At 40.4% G+C, this 27,385-nt stretch overlaps 1 protein-coding gene across 1 annotated transcript; it reads right to left on the reverse strand.

The window, feature by feature from the left end:
* Nucleotides 1-519: 519 nt before the first annotated feature.
* Nucleotides 520-27,385, reverse strand: LOC110287349 (ferritin heavy chain). The gene is made up of 2 exons (XM_021153996.2): nucleotides 27,324-27,385; nucleotides 520-1,252 (listed from the first exon to the last, which is right to left on the reverse strand). The coding sequence occupies exon 2, from the start codon at nucleotides 1,157-1,159 to the stop codon at nucleotides 611-613; it is 549 nt and encodes a 182-aa protein (XP_021009655.1). The 5' UTR covers nucleotides 1,160-1,252; nucleotides 27,324-27,385; the 3' UTR covers nucleotides 520-610.

A 27,385-nucleotide genomic window follows, 5' to 3' on the forward strand; every position in this document is an offset into this window, starting at 1 on the left:
GGGCTGAAGAGATGGCTCAGCTATTAAAAATACAAACTGCTCTTGCTAAGCATCCAAGTCTGGCTCCAACGAGTCAGGCAGCTCAGAGCCACCAGAAACTGCAGCTCTCGAGGCCTTTGACCACTGTTTTAATCCCTACAAGTTACATCACTTGACTTCATCCATGTGTTTAAACTTTTACCGCACATTTGTACTCTCCCCATGCTTAGACCCCAGCAGTACCTACAGGCCACTCATTCCACTCCACCTCACCCCCACCCCAAGCTCACACCGTTCATGAGAGAAGGCTAATTTGGTCCTTTTCCCAGGACCTGTGAATATCATTTCACTTCCACCTATGTGAGCTCTCAGCCGCAAGGAGACCCGTCTTGGGTGTGTGAAGAAACACCTGGATACTCTTTTTAGACCTGTAAGGAAATCTGTCTTCTTTGTTTAAAGGCGAGAATTTTACACATATGACTCAACTAAAGCGGTTATTCTGCTTAGAAACAAACAAATTTATTGCAAAGATGCCAAACAGAAAGACTGGGGAAGCTTCTAGAAATATAATGTGGGCATCTTGCCTGAAGAGCTGAGGAAGACTCCACCCAAGCTGGGGGACAGTCCCACTTCAGTTCTTCTTGATGCTGTCCGCCATGGTGAGCTGATCGAAGAGCTTTTCCGCATCCTGATTTTCCGGAGCCCCCAACCGGCGCAGGTTGGTCATGTAGCCACCCATCTCCTTGAGGATTTCTACCTGCTGTGGCAGAAAGTGGCACTTCAGGAAGTTGCACAGGTAGAGGTCGCCTTTGCTGTTAGCCAGGCCGTACAGCTGCAGAAGGCTCTGGTTGAGTGTCTTCTCCAGATGGAACGCGCACTCCATCGCCATGAGGCCATCCAACCAGTCCTGGCGGTCTTGATTGGCAATTCTCCCAAGGGTCAGGGAGCCCTGGCGCTCGGTCAGCAGGGAGAAGAGCATCTCGGTGCGTTCCATCCACTTCTGAGACTGACGCAGGAAGAAGAGCGCGAAGGACCCCAGGGCCACCTCTTCTTTATTGCAGAACGAGGCCATGGAGAGGTAGATGTAACTCCCATACAGCTGCAACTGGATCTGTGAGTTGAGGGCAGCGTTAGACTCCGACAGGTAAGTCTGTTCGAGCTGTGGAACAGAAGCGGCCATGGCAGCACGAGGTCGGCTGGAGCAGGAAGGCAGCAACTGACCGTTTGTGAGCTGTGGAGTTGGCGAAAGTGGCAGCAGGAGTCTCAGTCACTTCTGGAGAGGGAGGAGAGAGACTATCAGTTCCTGGCTCTGGCCAGTCAGGTTCTAAGGCGGAGACAGAAGCAGTAACCGCCCAACAAGTTGTGGAAGACAGCACCAGAGAGACTGACCGACCGACCGCAAAGGCTTGGCGGTCAGGGCCTGAGGGGGTTGAACCAGGTGAAAGGTCGAGGAGCAAACCAAGAGAACAGGGTTGGTTCCACAGCAACCTGGAAGGCATTATACAGACCATCCTAACTCTATAATCTCTTTTAAATTTGTGAATTAGCACCCAAGTATGTTTGTTTGTTTGTTCCTATTGAATTGTGTAGATGGTTGGTTACTTTAAGAAAATTATTTGAATATCACTTAATCATCATTGTTTCGTTAAAGTAGTTTTCTTTCTTTGTGGTGCCATTATTTCGTATTGTGAAGATGTAGTTTCCTTGGCCTGTGACTCCATTATCTATAGTAGCGACCCCTTCTAGGGAGAGATCAGCACACCTAGGATTTCTGAACAAATAGGAGCAGGGAGTTTGGTCCCCAGAACTTGTGGAAGGAGAGAAATAATTCTCAACATCTGTCCTGTGACTTCATTTGTACGATGATATGCCCAAGCCTGTATACACATACACATAATAATAAATAAAAGAAAATATACAATAAAATAATTTTAAAATACGTAAAATCCAGGGGCTAAAGAGATGTCTAAGCGATTAAAACCACAGACTACTCTTGCTGAGGATCTGAGGCTGGCTCCAACCAGTCAGGTAGCTCGGGGCCATCTGTAACTCCAGCTGTAAAGTCATTTGACACTTCTGTCTGTTGAAGTCACCAGCTGTCTTCTGAAAACACCTCCCCCACCACACCACTCCACACACAGACGCATACTTTCAAAAAACTTAAGATAAAAAAAAATCTTTAGACACATAAAACAAATTCAACAACAGAGTGTTCTAGAGTAATAGAGTGTTCTGCAGTTCAGGATAGAGTTCCATGCCTATAATCCAGTATTTGAGAAGCTGAGGCAGGAGGAATTTTTTTCAAGATCAGTCCGGGCTATCACATACCTTTACTCTGTAGCCATCATCTATTTGATTTAAAAATTGTAAGTATTTAGAAATAGGTACTCCAAGTATCTTAATGTACCTCCAGCATATCCCACTACGTGTCCTGACTCTTGCCTTTCTTGTCTTTCCCTCTCCTGAGTCACCTTCATTCCTCTGTCCTGAACAGCTTCTATTCTTTCATGTATCTATAGAAAACTTAGCTACCACAAATAGAAAATAAATGATATTCATTTTTCTGAGACTGGCTTAATTCATTAATGACTATCTCCAGTTGTATCCATTTTCCTAAACAATACTTCATTATTCTTTACAGCTGAAAAATATTCTATTTTGTACATAAGCCACATTTTTAACCAGTCTGATTTTTCCACTTATTTATTTATTTATTCATTCATTTATTCATTAATTTCATTTTACAACTGGATCACTGCTCTCCCTCTGGTCCTCCCTCCCACAGTCCCTTCCCCCATTTCCTGCCCCTTCTCCTCTGAGAGGCTGTATTTCCCCACCTGGCACTTCAGTTCTTTTCAGGGCTAGGTTAATTCTCTTCTATTAAGGGCAGACAAGGCAGTCCTATTGGAGCTACACAGATTCCACAGACAGGGATAGCCCCCTCCAGTTGTTGCGAGACCCACATGATGATGAAGCTGCACATCTGCTACATATGAGCAGGGAGGCCTAGATCCAGCCCTTTTATATCCTTTGATTGGTGGTTCAGTCTCTGAGTACCCTCAAGGATCCAGGTTAGTTGACTTTGTTGGTTTTCCTGAAGCCACATTTTTTTTTTGTCTATTCCTCTGTTATTTCATACATAAGCTGGATCGATAACTATTGTGAGTACTGCTATAGTGAAAATTGATAAACAAGTATCTCTGTGGCGTGATGACTTGGAGTCCTTCAGGTAAATACCCATGAGTGGTATAATTGGGTCATATGGAAGGTTTTTTGTTTGTTTTTGTTTGTTTGTTTGGTTTGGTGGTTGTTGTTAGAAACCTCCATGGTAGCTTTCAGTCCGCTAGAGTAGTTTACATTCCCATAAGCAGTAGATACACATTCCCTTTTGCCTACCTCCTTGCCACATTTGTTGTTTGTTTTCATGAGAGTTTATTTTACTCCGGTCAGAATAATGATCATTAATAGAGTGTTTTTATAACTCCAAAATTAAGTATCTCTATTAACAGACACAGGCCATTTTACCTCTTCTGTAGGCCTGCAACAACTAACAATTTTTGTTTCTATAGATGTGCTTATTTTAGCTTTTGCATATGGTTTCTTTCACTTGACTTTAATTTCCATGCATTTTCATTGCTGTTATAAGGCTGTACTGCATTTTATCAACAATTTTGATGTTCAAAGAAATCTAGGTTGTTTTCACTTTTTAGTTGTTATGACTAATGGACATTTATGTATAAACTCTATAAAAGATGTGCATTCCCAGTTATCTTTTAGGAGTGTAATAGTTAAATCATAGACTATGTTTAAGTCTTTGCTAGATTCTTTTCCAAAATGATTGTGTCATTTTACATGTGCAGTAGCAATATTTGAGGGTTTCAACACTGTTACTGTCTTTTAGATTTTATGACTTAGTCTAATGTTAGGGAGGAAACATAGTTTCTCAGTGTGGTATTGGTTTGCATTTCCCCAGTGACTAATAATGGTCAACATATCTTCATGTCTTTATTTGCTATTTACAGATATTCTTTGGGGGGGGGATAGTCATTTGAATCCTTTGCTTATTTTTAAAAATGAATTGTCTTTTTACTGTTGGGGTATAACTGTTTTGTATAATTATGGATAAAAGCCCTTTTCGGTCATATGATTTACAAATACTTTCCCCCATTCAGTGTATTTTGTCTTTTCACTTTCTGAGTGGTGCTTTGAAATCTAAAATTTCTTGATTTTGATGTAAAATTTATGGAGTTTTTCTTTCATAGTTTATGCTCTTTTTTAAATATTTTCTTCATTTACATTTCCAATGCTATCCCATAAGTCCCCCCATACCCTATTCCCCCCACTCTGCTCCCCCCCACTCCCACTTCTTGGCCCTGGTGTTCCCCTGTTCTGAAGCATATAACCAGAAGATACTCCAATATGTAATAAGGACATATGCTCCACTATGTTCATAACAGTCATATTCATAACAGCCAGAAACTGGAAACATCCTAGATGCCCCTCAACAGAGGAATGGATACAGAAAATGTGGTACAATTACACAATGGAGTACTACTCAGCTATTAAAAACAATGAATTCATGAAATTCTTAGGCAAATGGATGAAACTAGAAAATATCATCCTTAGTGAGGTAACCCAATCACAAAAGAACATACATGGTATGCACTCAATGATAAGTGGATATTAGCCCAGAATACCCAAGATACAATTTGCAAAACACATGAAACTCAAGAAGAAGGAAGACCAAAGTGTGGATACTTCAATCCTTGTTAGAAGGGGGAACAAAATACTCACAGGAGGAAATATGGAGACAAAGTGTGGAGCAGAGACTAAGGGAAAGGTCATCCAGAGACTGCCCCACCTGAGGATCCATCCCGTATACAGTCACCAAACCCAGACACTATTTCAGATGCCAGGAAGTGCTTGCTGATGGAAGCCTTATATAGCTGTCTCCTGAAAGGCTCTGCCAGAGCCTGACAAATACAGAGGTGGATGCTCACAGCCAACCATTGGACTGAGCATGGGGTCCCTGATGGGGAAGCTGGGAGAAGGGACTGAAGGAGCTGAGGGGGTTTGCAGACCCATGCAGGGAACAACAATGTCAACCGGCCAGACTACCCTGGAGCTCCCAGGGACTGAACCATCAACCAAAGAATACACATGGAGTACACAAAGAGTATGCCATGACGCTGGCAGCATATGTGGCAGAGAATGGTCTTGTTGGACATCAGTGGGAGGAATGGCCCTTGAGCCTCTGGGTGTTCGATGCCTCAGTGTAGAGGAATGCCAGGACTGGAAGACAGGTGTAGATGGATGGGTGGAAGAGTGCCCTGATAGAGGGGGGGGGATGGGGGGTTCCAGAGGGGAGACCTGGAAAAGGTATCACATTTGAAATTATAAAGAAAATATCCCATAAAAGGAAAAAAGAGAAATAAAAGAAATTGCTTAACTCAGAAATGTAAAGGTTTATACCTAGATTTTTCTTTTAAGTATATTACTTAAGTGACACTTAGTATCAAATTTTTATTTAAATGTTTGGGTTTTTTTTGGTTGGTTGGTTAGTTAGTTGTTTTTTTATATTGTGCCAATTAAGAAGCAATTTCATTTAAAATTTTTTATCTGTGTGTCTGTGGAGGAGGTACCCAAAGAGACCAAAAGAAGGTATCAGATCCCCTGGAGCTAGAATTACAGAAAGTTTGCAACCCCACCAGCAATGGAGGAGTGTTCCTCTTTCTCCACATCCTGGACAGCATGTACTGTCACCTGAGGTTTTGATCTTAGCCATTCTGACTGGTGTAATGTGGGATCTGAGGGTTGTTTGATTTGCATTTCCCTGATGACTAAGGACTTGAACATTTCTTTAAGTGCTTCTCAGCCATTCAAGTTTCCTGTGTTGTGAATACTCTGTTTAGATCTATACCCCGTATTTTGATTGGGTTGTTTTTATTGTTTGTTTGTTTTTTTTAAATAGCTTCTTGAGTTCTTTATATATTTTGAATTTTTGCCCTCTATCGGATGTGAGGTTAGTAAAGATTTCCCCCCAATCTATAGGTTGCCGATTTGTCCTATTGACTGCCTTACAGAAGCTTTTCAGTTTCATAAGGTACCATTTATCAATTCTTAACTTAGAACTAGAGCCAGTGGAGTTCTGTTTAGGAAATCCCCACCCCCTCCCTGTGCCAGTGCAATTGAGGCTCTTTCCCACTTTCTCTTCTAATATATTTAGTAGAAAAACAGTGCATCAAGTGGAGGGATGGGGTTGCCATTCCACAGTCAAAAATTCTGACCCAGAATTGTTTCTATCTAAAAGAATTTCAGGGACAAAAATGGAGAAGAGACTGAGGGAGACAGTGACTGGCCCAACATGGGATCCATCTCAAGGGGAGGCTCCAAGGCCTGACACAATTACTGATGCTATGGTGTGCTTACAGCAGGAGCCTAGCATGACTGCCCTCTGAGAGGTCCAACAAGCAGCTGACTGAAACAGGTGCAGATACTTACATCCAACCATTGGACTAAAGTCGGGGACCCCTGTGGGTGAATTAGGGAAAGGCTGGAAGAAGGTGAGGAGGAGGGAGGCCCCATAGGAAGAATAACAGTCTCAACTAACCTGGACCCCTGAGATCTCTCAGACACTGAACTACCAACCAGTCAGCATACATTAGCAGATATGAGGCCCCCAACACACATACAGCAGAGGACTGCCTGGTCTGGCCTCAGTGGGAGAAGACTTGACTAACCCTAGAGAGATTTAAGGCCCCAGGGAGTGGGGAGGCCTGGTGGGATGGGGGGAGTGGGCATCCTCTTGGAGACATGGTGAGGAAGAATGGGATGAGGAACTGGGGTAGGGTGGATCTGGAGAGGGAGCAACAACTGGACTGTAAAAAAAATAACTATCTATCTATCAATCTATCTATCTATCTATCTATCTATCTATGTATGAAAGAATTACAGAAAGTTCTGAGTCACCTGATGTGAGTTCAGGGAACCATACATGCCCTGAATCACTGGGCCTTCTCCCTAGCCCATAGTTCCATTCTTTTATATGTGAATACTCAGTTGTTCAAAGCACCATTTGTTGGGAAGACTGTTCTTTCTCTTCTGTGTGGTCTTGCTATTATCCTGAGGAGGGAGCAACCAATCATATTTCTGAATTCTCAATACTGTTCTCTAAACCTATGGTTAAATATATGTCTAAACACTAGAACACTGTTTACTACAGTTTTATTGCAAATTTTTAAAAGAGAAAAGTGTGAATCTTCCAACTGTATCTTTCTGTTTTATTATTCCTTGGTCTTTTGAATTTCCTTGTGACCTTTATAATAGTTTATTCAGAAGGAACAGCTGAGAATTTGCTGCAGATTGTATTGAATCTGCTCGTGATGATTCAAGATTGTTGATATCATTAAATTAACATTTTGATGTGTAAATATAGGCTATCTTTTAATTAATTTAGGTCCTGAATCCCTTATATTTATTTAATTTTTAGTCTGGAGTCTATTTTCTAAGTTATTATAAGTAATATATATTATACTAAGTATATATATTACTTAGAAATATATATTGTACTAAATATAATATATACTAATATATTCATATATAAATATATAATCTAAGTAATATATATCTCAAGTAATAGCACATTTCTGAGTAGCAACTCTCTAAAAGGAAGAAGTCAGCCATCTCTTATCAAGAATTAGAGATAAGGAAGACACACATGTTGGTCATCACATGCAAAAATACCTATTCCAAATTCACAGAGATAGCTTGTACTAATTATAATTGGATGTCAGTTTCCCTTAGCATAAGAAAATACCTTCTACTTTCTGTGAAATATTATGAGAGATTTAAAAATCAACTGAAAAAGTTTACTGTGTGTCATTTTAGAATAACTTTCTGGGTTATTTCCACTTCTCATTGACTTTGAGATATTTTATAACTGTAAATTGTAAAAAACAAAAACAAAAAAAAAACTAATAATAATGCAAATGAATGTTGTCCACAGAAATGCAAATGATTTGTCTGGTAGAATGCAATTAATTCTTGAATCATTTTGCATCTATTTGAACATTCATTTCAACATTCCTTATTGCCTAAACAAATTCTTTGAGTTCTCCTTTGAACAATTTTTGTGTCAACATTTCTGTTTGTGAGACAGTCTCATTATGTTGTTCAAACTGTTTCTGACCTCATGAGACACTTTCTTCAGTCTCTTGAATACCTGGGATTACAGGCATGTACTACTACACCTGGATCTCATTTGTAATATCATACTCATTTCCACATTAATTAATCTTTTCCATGTCCATATTTTATATTTCTATAAGAGCCATGATTGTTATTTCCTACCCTTTAATTATATTTTAACACTCTCGGTCTTCACACCTATTCCATCAGGATCATAAAGCCCACAAAAGTTTTCTTAATAAGCTAAACACATCTGAGAGGTACTCAGTAGAAATATGATTCCAGAAAACTATTTGAGACTTAAAGGCACAGAAATCACTAGTGGTGCAAACTGTAGATTTATAGCATATCTGAGGGAAAAGAGGCAAGGGTTACTTGGGGAAGGAAGGCTGGAAAAATCAACAGAAGAAGCCAGTGGTTAGAGAGCAGGCCATCGACAAATAGCACAAGAGCAGAATATTGTAGTCGCTGTAGAGAGGATGCTGGTACACATTGGGGATGGCAAAGAATTAAGAATGACCAGTAATACACTATAGATAATCAAACAGAGTTGAGAACCAAAGAAGATGTGAGAGCCTCCAGACACAGAAAGGAGGAGGTAATCAGAGATTTGAGATGTGGGAAAGTGACAGATTCACATAGTGACAAGAAAGGTTGTGACTCATGATCTAGATGAAATTCATTCCAGAAGAAAGGAGTTGGGCATTTGAGTTTTTGGAGTCAGTATGAATGATCCCTTCATCAATGCTTATAGGTTCTTGAATCACACATCTATAAAGCGAGTTAGGATCTGTGGATACCAAAAGTATACTGAGTATCCAGGGATGACTTCTAGATAATGTTGCTTCCAACTGTTGAAGAGATGTAAGGTAACTCTAATATATTTAGGTGTGTCATAATACAGGATAGATGTGTAGCACAAAGACCTTAGTTACATGGCAGCTTCTGCTTGAGTGGACATTAATAAGAAATGTCTGACAGTGACACCATTATATTCTGAAATAGAAATATCTCCAGTTTTCAATTCCTTACTGTTCTGACATTGGGAATATCATTTCATAAACAAAACACAAAATGAATGATTGTCCACTGAATTTAAAATATGTCCATGGTATGTATGGGTTCTATAGAAGTTTATGACTGGTATTTGTTTATTCATTTAAATATACATTCTCTGTAAAGTCACAAGCTTTCAGTCTTGTTCAGTGTGCAGGTTCTTCTCCCTCTGACTCCATAGGACCACTCTCTGAGAGATCAAAGAGAGGATGGTTTCTGTTTGCATTTTATTCATTAGCTTTGTGTGCTCTAGCTTTGTATGGCCAGTCATTGGGAGGCCCTGGCAAAAGATGAGAGCTCAGGATCAGAATAAACCTGGGTATTAATTTTCTCAGTTCCTTTTAATCATTGCAGATAATTAAGAGGCACTCTATTTTCCTTTTAAAGACTTTGCTTTTTAGATAATACAGCCATTCCTAGGGTAGATTAGGCTGGTTAGTTTTTTTTTTTTTTTGCACTCCATATTTTATTCCCCCCCAACCCCTGTCCACCCTCCAACTGTTCCACATCACATACCTCCTTCCTACCCCCTGTCTCCACGTGGATGTCCCTACCCCCCACCCTACCTGACCTCCAAACTCCCTGGGACCCCCAGTCTCTTGAGGGTTAGGTACATCATCTCTGAATGAACACAGACCCACCAGTCCTTTACTGTGTGTGTGTTGTGGGGCTCATATCAGCTAGTATATGTATGCTGTCTGTTTGGTGGTCTAGATGAGACTGCTGGTCCTCCTATGGTGTCACCCTTCTCCTCAGCTTCTTTCAGCCTTCCCTGATTCAACAACAGGGGTCAGCTGCTTCTGTCCATTGGTTGGGTGCAACTATCTGCATCTGACTCTTTTAGCTGCTTGTTGTATCTTTCAGAGAGCAGTCATACTAGGTCCCATTTTGTGAGTGCTCCATAGGTTCAGTAATAGTGTCAGGCCGTGGGACCTCCCCTTGAGCTGGATCCCACTTTGGGTCTGTCAATGGACCTTCTTTTCCTCAGGCTCCTTTCCATTTCCATCCCAGTAATTCTTTCAGACTGGAACAATTATGGGTGTGAGGTGTGACTGTGGGATGGTATCCCCCTCTCTCACTTGTCTTCCTGCTGGAGGTGGGCTCTGTATGTCTCCTCTCCCCATTGTCAGGCATTTCATCTAAGGTCCCTCCCTTTGAGTCCTGAGAGTCTCTCACCTCCCAGGTCTCTGGTGCATTCTGGAGGGTCCCCTCCTACCTCCAGAGGTTGCCTGCTTCCATTCTTTCTGCTGGCCTCAGGGCTTCAGTCCTTTTCCCTCACCCAATACCAGATCAGAGTTTTATGTCAAGTTGACACAAGCTAGAGTCATTTGGAAAAGAAAATATAAGTTGAGAAAATGTTCCCACAGGATCAGTCTGTGGTGCACTTTATTGATTTATGATTGATATAGGAGGGCCCAGTTTGGTGTGGACAGTTAGATCTCTGGACTGGTGGCCCTAGTTTGTATAAGAAAGCCATCTGAACAAGCCATGAGGATCTCCATCAGCTTCTGCTTCTAGGTTCATGCCCTGCTTGTGTTCCTGCCCTAACATGACTCCGTGGTAGACTGTAACACGGAACTTGTCTTAGTCAGGGTTTGTATTCCTGCACAAAACATCATGACCAGGAAATAAGTTGGGGAAGAAAGGGTTTGTATAGCTTATACTTCCACGTTGTTGCTCATCACCAAAGGAAGTCAGGGTAGGAACTCACACAGGGCAGGAACTTGGAGGCAGAAGCTGATGCAGAGGCCATGGAGGAATGTTACTTTCTGGCTTGCTTCCTTTGCCTTGCTCAGCTTGTTTTTTTGTTTGTTTGTTTGTTTTTTCTTTTTTTTTTTATAGAACCCAGGACTACCAGGGATGGTACCGCCCACAATGGGCCCTCCCCCCTTGAGCACTAATTGAGAAAATGCCTTACAGCTGAATCTCATGGAGGCATTTCCTCAATGTAGGCTCCTTTCTCTGCGATAACTCTAGCTGTGTCAAATTGACATGCAAAACCAGTCAGTACAAAACTGTAAGTAGAAATAAATCATTCCCTCCCCAAGTTGTTTCCCCTCCATGGTGTTTTATCAAAGCAATAGAAACTACAATGAAAGACATAAGTTGGTTCCAGGTCATGAGGAATTTCTGTGACCGACCTAACCATATGTGTTTGGAGACATTGTGAAAGGTCTTTGGAACTTTGGCCTAGAAAATCCATTGAGTGTTCAAAGCTTGATGAGCTGTTGTGGGAACTTGAAGGGTGTGCTGGCTAGTTTTACATCAGCTTAACAGAAGCTGAAGTCATTTGAGAAGAGGGAAACTCAAGAAAATGCCTTCATAAGACTGGGCTGTAGGTCCAGTTGTGGGAAAGCAGTCTTGTAGGACATTTTCTTAACTAGTGATTGATGGGGGAGGGTCCAGTCCACTGTGGGCTTGGGGTACTGGGTGCTATAAGAAAGCAGACTGAGCAAATCTTACTGAGCAAGACAGCAGCACTCATCTCCATGGCCTCTGCATTAGCTCCTGTGTCCAGGTTCTGCTCTGTTTGAGTTCCTGGCCTGACTTTCTTCAATGATGGACTACAGTTATGTGGAAGTGTAAGTCAAATAAACCCTGTCCTTCTCAACTTGCTTTTCATCATGGTGTTTCATCATAGCAACAGTAACCCAAGCTAAGACAAAGGATAATGCTGGAAGCAATAGAGATGATGGAGGTCTGGTTCATGAAGTTTCAGAGGAGAGCAAAGACTCTTCCAAGGTCATTCGTGTGATATTTTAAATTAAGAATTTGTATTTCTGATCACCTTGGGCTGGAGAATTAGCTGTGAATAAGAATAGACCTGCATAAATGAGGCTGAATCTTCTGGAACGTGTTTCCTCAGGGCTAGCACATAGAACTTTTATAAATACTGCTCAGCTAAAAGCGATTTGTTGTGAAGTTTTTTGGTTCAAGTTTAATGCATAGCCTAGGAAATTCATGGTAACCCAGGAAAGCAGTGTGCAACTTGAAATTCCTTCAGGCCAGGGAATAATAGAACTGACAGAAAAATAAAGTGTCTAATCTAAGACAGTCTCTGGCAACAAAAAGTGGTATAGGTAGGACAATCACTTGCGATTCTAATCTGTTTTCTATCCTGTGTATTTGTCTGGCCTCTGGCTCCCTACTTTCCTTGAGACTCTAGCCTTTGGATTACCTTTCATCTAATTAGTTGACCTATTAGAATGAGAATTTCAGAAGAAAAAGGAGGAGAAAGTTATTCTCTACTGTTAGTAACCATGGTAAAAAAAAAAAAAGTCTGTTTAAAGATAGTATTGACTTAAGTTTCATTAAATATTACTTATTTCAAGTAACTTTTTGTCCTTCTTAACCCACCTACTGTGGTCCATAGTTATAGCTTTTGTAGGATGTTTTATGTAACAAAGCATAGCAATGTATTATCTCAACCAATGCACAGAAGGAATTATGGATGCTGACTAATTACACATCAATGGCTTAAGAATTTACTTCCAGGAAACAAAGTCTAGTACTCAACTGTAGCTAGCGAAAACATATTTTAGTCTTCTTTAATAACTTATCTAAATAGAGCATGACTAAATTGTATTGTATGACATTCCATTCCTTCATAGAACACTGGCTATAGTAATCAGACTAGGGCTAGGTGACACTGGAGTAAATATTTACTTCTTGGTCATAATTAGTCAGAAGCAGCTAACTCTCTTTCATGGGCCTCTACCTATGGTCAACTTATATATCCAGGCTACATTCTGACCTGCAGCTCTAACCCCCCTCAGAATGTCACTTGCAACTAGACAATAAGAAAACAGGAAGCATGAGCACTTTCATGTAATCTTCACCATCTTAGACCAGAAGGCCTATTATTTAGCATAAACTCAAAGAGCTGGGGCAATACAGAAGGAAAGCATGATATTAGCCTTTGCTCCTGGTCACTGGTTTCTCATATTTTAAATATATTTCCTTGAAACTCATATTTTGCCCAGAGTTGTCCATTGACTCCTTGTCCTAATCATATGGTAAAGAGGCTTTTTTTTGGTGGGGTGTTCTATAAGTTTTGTATATGTATAAGTATTTGAAATAATACAATTTGTGTGCTACACTCTACATAATCACTTCTAAAATTCTATTTTGGTTACATTTTTTCCCACCTCTGATCCTATCTCAGGCTGCAGTTAAGACTCAGACCCAACCTCATTTCTTCTCAAAACCTTCTCTATGTGAAGTAGACACAGCCTTCCCTGAAAAATCTATAGTATCATAGCCTTCACAATTAGCATGACAATCAATTATGGTTTCCCCACTGACGCTTGGACTATAATTACCTTTAACTAGTGATCATCTTGTTATCTGTCTCCCCCCTCTACTGCAGTGCTGTTTCTGACTCATCAGTCTCTAGAGAACTAACTCACTTGCTTCACTTCCATAGGACTTAACCAGAGAGATTGGCCTGGAATAAGTGCTCAAAATACACATGACACACAACAGACACATGGCTCCCCTGCAAACGTATTCATCTTGTCACCTCAGAATTATGCCAGTTTGGATCAGAGCTGATTGCCAAAATAAACCTCTCTTCTTCTATTAAAAAGAAAACAAACAAGCAAAAACCAACGGTCTGGTTTAACTGGATTAATAAGTTGCAAGTATGTAATCAGCATCCAAATACCATATTTGAGGACTTGTGTTATACACGTGATTAGAACATAATCTCCAGAGTCTTTCTAGATTTTAGAAGTGGAATTAATATCAACCAAGAGTGTGTAGTAATCCCTCTCCAAAAAGAAATGGTCCAACAATTTGTCCTTTCCTTAGTTTATTTTCCTTGTTCTTTTCTCTCCTTTTTTTCTTGTTCTGTTTTTGGTGGTGTTGTATTGTCACTGTTTATAAAACATAGTTTCACTATGTATTGCATAGTATCTTTGAACTTACTCATAGTGTATTCTGTCCTTAAACTTGATTCTCCTGGCTCAGCCATTTGGGTCCTGAGCATACAGGCATGTGGCATCATGCCTGCAGTTCTACTCCATGTTTAAACATCCTGATCATTCTTTCTGGCTTTGGAAGTTATTTTGCTCACCACTGAGAGTCAGAGAAACAGCATATTAGAATGTCCAAGAGAATGAGTAGACCTTTCTTTATTCACTTTATTCACTTTACAAGTTTTTTTTTCTGGGATTTCTCTCCTGAGAGACTTATCACCATGTTATGAGAGGATCAAACCATGTGAAATGGCCATGAGGAGGTAATGTGGGAGGGCTTCCTAGACAATAGTTAACATCAATTTCCAATAATGTGAGTGAGCTATTTTGCATGATCTAGATGACTGTAGCCTAGCTGTCATCACAAGTAGGCAATAACCACTGTAATAAAGACAATGGAGGCTAGAGATTTGGGCTAATAGAACCGTAGTGGTTGGAAGGAAGGAAGGAAGGAAGGAAGGAAGGAAGGAAGGAAGGAAGGAAGGAAGGGGGAGGGAGGGAGGGAGGGAGGGAGGGAGGGAGGGAGGGAGGGAGGGAGCTGCTATATAGAAAATGTTATCTGAAACATAAGGCCACCATTTTTTTTATCAGTATAATGGGCCCACAAGAAAATGAAAAAGGTAAAAAATGCTCAGGAATAGAGAAAGAAAAATACCTTTTGAGTGGATGTGTAGAAAATTTCTAGGAAAAACTTGAGATAGAGAGCTTCCAGTTAGTGATCCTCTATGAAATGGAACATGTGGACCCAGAGCTGCAAGCTGTTAGTGATGGGTGGCACGTGAGCACAAAAGAATCTTGGGTCTGGGAAAATGTCTGAAAATCCAGAATTTTGGTCCTAGGGCACTTAGGTATTTTTAAAAGAGGAGAATGTGGGAAACTTTTGTCTTAGACTCACGAATCTGACATACAAAAGAATCAGGGTGAAGAAGCATGAGACTGAAGAGCAAAAGAGCAGTTGGGAGACATTTGTAATGGTCCTGGGGCATGTGGAACAGGCAGTAACAAGAGCAATACACAGTAAGTAGATGTGTCATTGCGGTAGAAAATAGAATTTAAAGGCAAGTGTGGCTAGTCAAGGATATGACCTGGGATTAAGTTGAGCCTTTGTGTCCTGAGTCATCCAAGAGAAGTCATCCTATAGGAAAGGTCCAATGTTCAGGGAAAGGGACTCAACTAGCATAGTAATTTTAATAAAAGTATCCAAAATATGGAGAATTGATGTTCCTTTGTGGGTATTTATTGTTTTAGAGTAATATGTTAGGGGAGAGTGTATCTGAGATATAACATGATAGTAGGCAATACCCTGGAGTGATGCTATAACCAGTAAAAGTTGGTGTTAGGACCTATTTTTCCATTAGCAATAATGGATTTTAGGGAGTTGTAGACATGCTTATCCAGACTCCTTTGTGGCTAATTTGACAGAATTTGTCTTGAAACTACAATTGTGAGTACAGTTCATGGCTATGAAAGATTTTCTCAGCATGGAGCTAACTGGCCCACCTGGGCATAAGCTCTGTGTTAGCTTTATTAGGCCCAGTATCCTAGTACCTGGACAATTTCCCAGCAGAAGGGCACATAATATGCCAGCCATCTTAATGACAGGTGGCATCTAAAAGCTTGTAGAGATGGGAAATTTACTTTGATTTTTAAGAAAATATCTGAAGTCTCATCATGATGATGAGATTCCAAAGAAATCATTTTTATAGCATATGCTCCTTAAATAGGTGATTATTTGAAAGATAAATGGAATACTTTTAAGCAGGCATCTAAAGTGCTATAATAAAGACCATTACAGACTTTCTGTATTATGCTGACAGAGTTACTTAGATTTATCACCGTGGATGTGAACAGCTTGATTTAACCCAAGGAGGCAATTTGTTGGGGAGGTGTTTTTGTGTATACTGTAAATGAAATTTTACTATTTTTCAGGGGCCCTGAAAGACAGATTAAGCATCTGACATAACTTCCAGCAGTCTGTTTTACTCCTTGATTTCTGCTGATGTTTAGCCACACTATCAGAAAAACAAACAAACAAACAAACAAACAATTATATCACTAACTTGCTGGCTTTTATGTACTCTGACCATGCCTATTCCACATGTGAATATTTGAAAATTGACTGAGTTGGAATCCTCAGTAGGAATCTACTTACTAAAATTTCATGCCTCAAAATACAAACAAGGGCATGTGATGCAGCTCACTTGGTAGTGTTTGCCTATAATGCATAAAGCCCACAGCATTTCATAACCAGCACTACATGAAGCACATGTTGAGGAATAGCAAGGAAGCCCTGAGTAAATGTGCAAAGAGTGGATGAAGTCCTGAGTAGATGTGTATGATGTGTATTGATGACACAGTCATGACCATGTCAAGCACCCAAATCATCAAACCCATTAGAATGACCTCAGTACAAGGAGATAGGAATGGATCAATTTGCATTCTTCTACATGATATCCACCACTTGTGCCAGCACCATTTGTTGAAAATGCAGTCTTTTTTCACTGGATGGTTTTAGCTCCCTTGTCAAAGATCAAGTGACCATAGGTTCACTCTGTGGGTTCATCTCTGGGTTTTCAATTCTATTCCATTGGTCTGCTTGTCTGTCACTATACCAGTACCATGCAGTTTTTTATCACAATTGCTCTGTAGTAGAGCTTTAGGTCAGGCATGGTGATTCCACGAGAAGTTCTTTTATCCTTGAGAAGAGTTTTTGCTATCCTAGGTTTTTTGTTATTCCAGATGAATCTGCCTATTGCCCTTTCTAATTCGTTGAAGAATTGAGTTGAAATTTTCATGGGGATTGCATTGAATCTGTAGATTGCTTTTAGCAAGATAGCCATTTTTACTACATTGATCCTGCCAATCCATGAGCATGGGAGATCTTTCCATCTTCTGAGATCTTCTTTAATTTCTTTCTTCAGAGACTTGAAGTTCTTATCATACAGATCTTTCACTTCCTTAGTTAGAGTCACGCCAAGGTATTTTATATTATTTGTGACTATTGAGAAGGGTGTTGTTTCCCTAATTTCTTTCTCAGCCTGTTTATCCTTTGTGTTCAGAAAGGCCATTGACTTGTTTGAGTTAAGGAACTCCACATAAAACCAGAGACACTGAAACTTATAGAGGAGAAAGTAGGGAAAAGCCTCGAAGATATGGGTACAGGGGAAAAATTCCTGAATAGAACAGCAATGGCTTGTACTGTAAGATCGAGAATCGATAAATGGGACCTCATAAAGTTGCAAAGCTTCTGCAAGGCAAAAGACACCATCAATAACACAAAAAGACCGCCAACAGATTGGGAAAGGATCTTTACCTATCCCAAATTGGATAGGGGACTAATATCCAATATATATAAAGAACTCAAGAAGGTGGACTCCAGAAAATCAAATAACCCCATTAAAAAAAGGGCTCAGAGCTGAACAAAGAATTCTCACCTGAGGAATACTGAATGGCAGAGAAGCACCTGAAAAAAATGTTCAATATCCTTAATCATCAGGGAAATGCAAATCAAAACAACCCTGAGATTCCCCCTCACACCAGTCAGAATGGCTAAGATCAAAAATTCAGGTGACATCAGATGCTGGCAAGGATGTGGAGAAAGAGGAACACTCCTTCATTGTTGGTGGGATTGCAAGCTTGTACAACCACTCTGGAAATCAGTCTGGCGGTTCCTCAGAAAATTGGACATAGTACTACTGGAGGATCCCGAAATACCTCTCCTGGGCATATATCCAGAAGATGTCCCAACCGGTAAGAAGGACACATGCTCCACTATGTTCATAGCAGCCTTATTTATAATAGCCAGAAGATGGAAAGAACCCAGATGCCCCTCAACAGAGGAATGGATACAGAAAATGTGGTACATTTACACAATGGAGTACTACTCAGCTATTAAAAGGAATGAATTTATGAAATTCCTAGGCAAATGGATGGACCTGGAGGGCATCATCCTGAGTGAGGTAACCCAATCACAAAGGAACTCACACAATATGTACTCACTGATAAGTGGATATTAGCCCAGAAACTTAGGATACCCAAGATATAAGATACAATTTGCTAAACGCATGAAACTCAAGAAGAATGAAGACCAAAGTGTGGACACTTTGCCCCTTCTTAGAATTGGCAACAAAACACCCATGGAAGGAGTTACAGAGACAAAATTTGGAGCTGTGACAAAAGGATGGACCATCTAGTGATTGCCATATCCAGGGATCCATCCCATAATCAGCCTCCAAACGCTGACACCATTGCATACACTAGCAAGATTTTGCTGAAAGCACCCAGATATAGCTGTCTCTTGTGAGACTATGCAGGGGCCTAGCAAACACAGAAGTGGGTGCTCACAGTCAGCTATTGGATGGATCACAGGGCCCCCAATGTAGGAGCTAGAGAAAGTACCCAAGGAGCTAAAGGGAACTGCAACCCTAATGGTGGAACAACAATATGAACTATTGGATGTATCACAGGGCTCCCAATGGAGAAGCTAGAGTAAGTACCCAAGGAGCTAAAGGGATCTGCAACCCTATTGTTGGAACAACATGATGTACTAACTAGAACCCCGGAGCTCTTGTCTCTAGCTGCATATGTATCGAAAGATGGCCTAGTCAGGCATCAATGGAAAGAGAGGCCCATTGGACTTGCAAACTTTATATGCCCCAATATAGGGGAATGCCAGGGCCAAAAGAATGGGAATGGGTGGATAGGGAAGTGGGGGGGCGCTATGGGGGACTTTTGGGATAGCATTGGAAACGTAATTGAGGAAAATATGTAATAAAAATATTAAAAAAAAAAAAAAGAACCAGGGGAATGCCAGGACCAAGAAGTGGGAGTGGGTGGGTAGGGGAGTGGGAGGGGGGTCTGGGGGACTTTGGGGATAGCATTTGAAATGTAAATGAAGAAAATACCTAATTAAAAAAAATAAATTGGGAAAAAAATCAAAAAAAAAAAAAGGAAATGTAAATGAAGAAAGTACCTAATTGAAATAAAAGAAAAAAAAGAAAAAAAAAAAAAACAATATGAACTAACCAGTACCCCGGAGCTCTTGTCCCTAGCTGCATATATATCAAAAATGGCCTAGTAGGCCATCACTGGAAAGAGAGGCCCATTGGACATGCAAACTTTATATGCCCCAGTACAGGGGAATGCCAGGGCCAAAAGGGGGGAGTGGGTGGGCAGGGGAGTGGGGGGGGTGGGTATGGGGCACTTTTGGGATAGCATTGGAAATGTAAATGAGGAAAATACCTAATAAAAAATTAAAAAAAAAACATTAGAATGGCAAAGTCTTGCTCATAAAGATCATTCTTAGAATAGGCAAAGCCTTTGATTGTAGTGTGAACATTGACAGTATGTGCAAATATGAATTTTTGTGAACGATTGACCAGAGTGTGCCAAAACTAGCAACTGTAGCTTCTTCTTTGGGGTATTTATAGACTGTTGGCCTACAGACAATCTCCTACTGAGACCAGCTAACATTCTAGATACGCTGTGCTATATGTACTAAACACACAGAGATACTGGGTTTTTGTGGCAGTTGGTATGACTCCATCAAAGTACTCATGGTCTAACTTACCCCAGCTTTTCTGTGTGTGCATCTGTCATTTCTTCATTGCTTTGCTTGCTCAGTCAGTTTTACAGTATCACGTAGTGCTGAGCATGGTGAGGTATGGTGATCTATGCCTATTATCTTGGTTGGCACTTGTCATATAGAAACAAGAGGATCAAAGTCATCCTTGTTTAACATACTAAGTTTGAGACTATCTTGAGATTCATAGGACTCCACATCAATAAATAAGTAAGCACTGGTTCTTTATACATATTTGAAAAACAGCAACAAAAAATTAAACAAATAACAAAAGTGATTTTGGAGCAGAAGTTTCTAGGTAAGGAGAAATCCAGGTCTATTTTATAAACATCAGGGCTGTAGTCTATCTATTATTCTCATCACAGTTTAATGGATGAGTCTTTTGTACATCTAATCAGGCTACAGACTGCTGAAGTGAGAAATAAGCATCTTGAAATCTCAATGTCTTAATATATGTGTTTAGTCCTTGCTGGGGGCCATGACTAGGAAGAAGCAAGTACAGTGACTAGGATTTCTATGCCAGAATCATAAAAGCTGAGTTCTTGCTTATACTATATTCATAATGTATGGTAAAAATGTATTGTTTGCACACAGATATCGAAACTGATGTCTCTTGTCCACATGTACTTCTCATTCTCTAGAGCAGTGGGACTTAACATACCTTATTTCATGTTGACTCCTTAAGTTTCCATTGAGAAGTGACATATATAATTTCTGGTCACATTTCATCATTCATCTTTATTTAATTTGATTACTCAGCAGATGTCTATGTTTGAGTTTATTGCTATGATGAAAAAACATGATCAAAAATCAAGTTGGGGGCAGGGAGGAGGACAAAAAAGTTTATTACAGTTCCACAGCCATAGTCCATATTTTAAAAAGTAGAGCAGAAACCTGGATGTAGGAGCAAATGTAGAGGCTATGGAGGGGAGCTGCTTACTGGCTTGCTCATTCTGCTTTTTTTTCTGCATTTATTTTTATTAGATATTTTCTTTATCTATATTTCAAATTTCAAATGCTATCCTGAAAGTTCCCTATACCCTCCCCCCACCCTGCTTCCCTACACACCCACTCCTGCTTATTCGCCCTGGCATTCCCCTGTACTGGGGCATATAAAGTTTGCATGACCAATGGGTCTCTCTTCCCAGTGATGGCCAACTAGGCCATCTTCTGCTACATATGCAGCTAGAGATACAAGCTCTGGGAATACTGGTTGGTTCATATGTTTTTCCACCTATAGGGTTGCAGACCCCTTCACCCTTTGGGTGCTTTCTCTAGCTTCTCCATTGGGTTCCCTGGGTTCCATCTTATAGATGACTGTGAGCATCCACTTCTGTATTTGCCAGGCACTGCCATGGCCTCATATGAGAGAGCTATATCAGGGTACCTTCATCAAAATCTTGCTGGCATATGCAATAGTGTCTGAGTTTAGTGGCTGATTATGGGATGGATCCCCGGGTGGGGTAGTCTCTGGATAGTCTATCCTTTCTTCTTAGCTCGAAACTTTATCTCTGTAACTCTTTTCATGGATATTTTGTTCCCTATTCTAAGGAGGAATGAAGTATCCACCCATTGGTCTTCCCTCTTCTTGATTTTCTTGTGTTTTGTAAATTGTATCTTGGGTGTTCTATGTTTCTGGGATAATATCCACTTATCAGTGAGTGCATATCTAATGACTTCTTTTGTGATTGGGTCACCTCACTAAGGATGATATCCTCCAGATATATCCATTTGTCCAAGAATTTCATAAATTCATTGTGTTTAATAGCTGAGTAGTACACAATTGTGTAAATGTACCACATTTTCATTTGTACTGGCTAGTTTTGTGTCAACTTGACACAGCTGGAGTGATCACAGAAAAAGGAGCTTCAGTTGAGGAAATGCCTCCATGAGATCCAACTGTAAGGCATTTTCTCAATTAATGATCAAGGGGGAAAGGCCCCTTGTGGGTGGAACCATCTCTGGGCTGGTAATCTTGGTTCTATAAGAGAGCAGGCTGAGCAAGTCACGGGAGGCAAGCCACTAAAGAAGATCCCTCCATGGTCTCTGCATCAGCTCCTGCTTCCTGAAATGCTTGAGTTCCAGTCCTGACTTCCTTGGTGATAAACAGAAGTATGGAATTGTGAGCCGAATAAACGCTTTCCTCCCCAATTTGCTTCTTGGTCATGATGTTTGTGCAGGAATAGAAACCCTGACTAAGACACCATTCTTCTGTTGAGGGACATCTGGGTTCTTTCCATCTTCTGGCTATTATAAATAAGGCTGGGCGTGGTGGCGCACGCCTTTAATCCCAGCACTCGGGAGGCAGAGGCAGGCGGATTTCTGAGTTAGAGGCCAGCCTGGTCTACAAAGTGAGTGCCAGGACAGCCAGGGCTACACAGAGAAACCCTGTCTCGAAAAACCAAAAAATAAATAATTAAATAAATAAATAATAAATAAATAAATTAAAAAATAAAAAAAATAAATAAGGCTGCTATAAACATATTGGAGCATGTGTTCTGGTTACCAGTTGGAATTTCTTCTTGGTATATGCCCAGGAGAGGTATTGCTGGATCTACTAGTAGTATTATGTCCAATTTTCTGAAGAACCTTCAGACTGACTTCCAAAGTGGTTGTACAAGCTTGAAATCCCACCAACAATGGAGGCGTGTTCCTCTTTCTCCACATCCTCGCCAGCATCTGCTGTCACCTGAATTTTTGATCTTAGCCATTCTGACTGGTGTGAGGTGGAATCTCAGGGTTGTTTTGATTTGCATTTCCCTGATGATTAAGGATTTTTCAGATGCTTTTCAGCCATTCGGTATTCCTCAGTTGAGAATTCTTTGTTTAGCTCTGTATCCCATTTTTTAATGGGGTTATTTGACTGTCTGGAGTCCAGCTTCTTGAGTTCTTTGTATATGTTGGATATTAGTCCCCTATCAGATTTAGGATTGTTAAAAATCCTTTCCCAATCTGTTGGTGGCCTTTTTGTCTTATTTACAGTGTCTTTTGCCTTACATGAGCTTTGCAATTTTATGAGGTCCCATTTGTCAATTCTTGATCTTAGAGCACAAGCCATTGCTGTTCTGTTTAGGAATTTTTCCCCTGTACCCATATCTTCGAGGCTTTTCCCCACTTTCTCCTCTATTAATTTCATTGTCTCTGGTTTTATGTGAAGGTCTTTGATCCACTTAGACTTGAGCTTTGTACAAGGAGATAAGAACAGATCAATTTACATTCTTCTACATGATAAATGCCAGTTGTGCCAGCACCAGGTGTTGAAAATGCTGTCTTTCCTCCACTGGATGGTTTTAGCACCCTTGTCAAAGATCAAGTGACCATATGTGTGTGGATTCATTCCTGGGTCTTCAATTGTATTCCATTGATCTACCTGTCTGTCACTGCACCAGTACCATGCAGTTTTTATCAAAATTGCTGTAGTACAACTTAATGTCAGGCATGATGATTCCACCAGAGGTTCTTTTATTGTTGAGACTAGATTATGCTCTCAAGGTTTTTTATTATTCCAGATGAATTTGCAAATTGCCCTTTCTATCTCAATGAAGAATAGAGTTGGAATTTTGATGGGGATTGCATTCAATCTTTAGATTACTTTTGGCAGGATAGCCATTTTTACTATATTAATCCTGCCAATCCATGAGCATGGGAGATCTTTCCATCTTCTGAGATCTACTTCAATTTCTTTCTTCAGAGACTTGAAGTTCTTATCATACAGATCTTTCAATTCCTTAGTTAGAGTCACACCAAGGTACTTTATATTATTTGTGACTATTGTGAAGGACGTTGTTTCCCTAATGTCTTTCTCAGTCCATTTATCCTTTGTGTAGAGAAAGGCTATTGATTTGTTTGAGTTAATTTTACATCCAGCTACTGCACTGAAGCTGTTTATCAGGTTTAGGAGTTGAGTTTTTAGGGTCTTTATATATACTATCATATCATCTGCAAATAGTGATATTTTGACATCTTCCTTTCCAATTTGTATCCACTTGATGTCCTTTTGTTGTCCAATTGCTCTGGCTAGAAATTCAAGTACTATATTGAATAGGTAGGAAATAAGTGGGCAGCCTTGTCTAGTCCCTGATTTTAGTGGGATTGCTTCCAGCTTTTCTCCATTTACTTTGATGTTGGCTACTGGTTTGCTGTAGATTGCTTTTATTATGTTTCGGTATGGGCCTTGAATTCCTGATCTTTCCAAGACTTTTATCATGAAGGGGTGTTGGATTTTGTCAAATGATTTCTCAGCATTTAAGGAGATGATCATGTGGTTTTTGTCTTTGAGTTTGTTTATATAGTGGATTACGTTGATGGATTTCCATATATTAAACCATCCCTGCATCCCTGGGATGAGGCCTACTTGGTCATGATGGATGATCATTTTGATGTGTTCTTGGATTCATTTTGCAAGGATTTTATTATTTTTGCATTGATATTCATAAGGGAAATTGTTCTGAAGTTCTCTTTCTTTGTTGGATCTATGTGTGGATTACTTATCAGAATAACTATGGCTTCATAGAATGAATTGGGTAGAGTACCTTCTGTTTCTATTTTGTGGAATAGTTTGAGAAGAGTTGGAATTAGGTCTTCTTTGAAGTTCGGATAGAACTCTGCACTAAACCCATCTGGTCCTGGGCTTTTTTTTTTTTTTTTTTGGTTCAGAGACTATTGATGACTGCTTCTATTACTTTAGGGTAAATGGGACTGTTAGATCATTAATCTGATCCTGATTTAACTTTGGTACCTGGTATCTGTCTAGGAATTTTTCCATTTCATCCAGGCTTTTTTTGTTTGGTTGAGTATAGCCTTTTGTAGTAGGATCTGATAATGTTTTGGATTTCCTCATGTTCTGTTGTTATGTCTCCTTTTTCATTTTTGATTCTGTTAATTAGGATACTGTCCCTGTGCCCTCTAGTTAGTCTGGCTAAGGGTTTATCTAACGTGTTGATTTTCTCAAAGAAACAGTTCCTGGTTTGGTAGATTCTTTGAATAGTGCTTTTTGTTTCCACTTGGTTGATTTCAGCCCTAAGTTTGATCATTTTCTGCCATCTACTCCTCTTGGGTGAATTTGCTTCCTTTAGTTCTAGAGCTTCTAGGTGTGCTGTCAGGCTGCCACATGAATGTTCACTTTCTATTATTTATGTTGTTATTAAGGATCAGCCTTAGTTCATGGTGATCTGATAGGATGCATAGGACAATTTCAATATTTTTGTATCTGTTGAGGCCTGTTTTGTGACCAATTATATGGTCAATTTTGGAAAAGGTACCATGAGAAGAAGGTATATCCTTTTGTTTTAGGATAAAATGTTCTGTAGATATCTGTTAAATCCTTTTGTTTCATAACTTCTGTTAGTTTCACTGTGTCCATATTTAGTATCTGTTTCCACAATCTGTCCATTGGTGAAAGTGGTGTGTTGAAGTTTCCCACTATTATTGTGTGAGGTGAAATGTGTGCTTTGAGCTTTACTAAAGTTTCTTTAATGAATGTGGCTCCCCTTGCATTTGGAGCATAGATATTCAGAATTGAGAGTTCCTCCCAGAAGATTTTACCTTTGATGAGTATGCAGTGCCCCTACATGTCTTTTTTGATAACTTTGGGTTGGAAGTTGATTTTATTTGATATTAGAATGGCTACTCCAGCTTGTTTCTTCAGACCCTTTGCTTGGAAAATTGTTTTCCAGCCTTTCACTCTGAGGTAGTGTCTGTCCTTTTCCCTAAGGTTGGTTTCCTGTAAGCAACAAAATGTTGGTACCTGTTTGTGTAGCCAGTCTATTAGTCTATGTATTTTTATTGGGAAATTGAGTCCATTAATGTTAAGAGAAACTGAAGAAAAATAATTGTTGCTTCCTGTTATTTTTGTTGTTAAAGTTGGGATTCTGTTCTAAGTGGCTGTCTTTTATTAGGATTGTTGAAGGATTACTTTCTTGCTTTTTCTAGGGTGTAGTTTCCGTCCTTGTGTTGGTGTTTTCCCTGTATTATTCTTTGAAGGGCTGAATTCGTGGAAGGATATTGTGTGAATTTGGTTTTATCATGGAATACTTTGGTTTCTCCATCTATGGTAATTGAGAGTTTTGTTGGGTATAGTAGCCTGGTCTGGCATTTGTGTTCTCTTAGGGTCTGCATAACATCTGTCCAGGATCTTCTGGCTTTCATAGTCTCTGGTGAGCAATCTGGTATAATTCTAATAGGCTTGCCTTTATATATTACTTGACCTTTCTCCCTTACTGCTTTTAATATTCTCTCTTTATTTAGTGCATTTGTTGTTCTGATTATTATGTGTTGTGAGGAATTTCTTTTCTGGTCCAGTCTATTTGGAGTTCTGTAGGCTTCTTGTATGTTCATGGACATCTCTTTCTTTAGATTTGGGAAGTTTTCTTTTATAATTTTGTTGAAGATGTTTGTTGGCCCTTTAATTTGAAAATCTTCATTCTCATCTACTCCTATATTCTGTAGGTTTGGTCTTCTCATTGTGTCCTGGATTTCCTGGATGTTTTGAGTTAGGATCTTTTTGCATTTTGCATTTTCTTTGATTGTTGTGCCCATGTTCTCTATGGAATCTTCTGCACCTGAGATTCTCTCTTCTATCTCTTGTATTCTTTTGCTGATGCTCATATATATGGTTCCTGATTTTTTCCCTAGGGTTTCTATCTTCAGGGTTGTCTCCCTTTGTGATTTTTTTTATTGTTTCCACTTCCCTTTTTAGGTCTTGGATGGTTTTGTTCAGTTCCATCACCTGTTTGGATGTGTTTTCCTTTATTTCTTTAAGGACTTCTACCTCTTTAGCAGTGTTTTCCTGTATCTCTTTAAGTGAGTCATTAAAGCCCTTCTTGATGTCCTCTACCAGCATCATGAAATATGATTTTAAACCTCTCCCCTGGCGGGGAAGCTGCCTACATGTCTGGAGCCCTAAACGGGGTCTGTCCCAGAAGCTGTGTCGCTTCTGCAGTCAGCTCACTCACCTTTAGCAGTTAGTGAGCTGACCTCAGCAGACTGGTCTCTGAGGGATCAGGGACTCAAGATGTCTCCATCACCTGCTCTGAAAGAGTCCTTCCAGGCAACACCTCTCCTCTGGCAGGGAAGGTGCCCAGATGTCTGTAGCCTGAAACAAGGTCTGTCCCAGAAGCTGTGTCACTTCTGTAGTCCGCACTCTCACCTGTGCAGACTAGTCTCTGAGGGTTCTGGGACCCAATATGGCTCCCTTACCTGCTCTGGCCGAGCCCTCCCAGGCCGACCCCTCTCCCCTGGTGGGGAAGGTACCTGGATGTCTGGAGCCCGAAACAGGGTCTGTCCTGAAGCTGTGTCACTTCTGTAGTCCACACTCTCACCTGCGCAGACTACTCACTGAGGGATCCAGGACCAAGGATGGCTCCCTTACCTGCTTGGCCAAGCCCTCCCAGGTGGACCCCTCTCCCCTGTCAGGGAAGGTTCCCAGATGTCTGGAGCCTGAAATGGAGTCTGTCCCAGAAGCTGTGTCGCTTCTGTAGTCCACACTCTCACCTGCGCAGACTACTCATTGAGTGATCCAGGACCCAGGATGGCTCCCTTACCTGCTCTGGCCAAGCCCTCCTGTGTAGCTTCGGCAGTCCACTCGCCCACCCTTCACATTCCA

This window comes from Mus caroli, unplaced genomic scaffold, assembly GCF_978045245.1.
Source record: "Mus caroli unplaced genomic scaffold, Mus_caroli_1 scaffold_5, whole genome shotgun sequence".
NCBI lineage: Eukaryota > Metazoa > Chordata > Mammalia > Rodentia > Muridae > Mus > Mus caroli.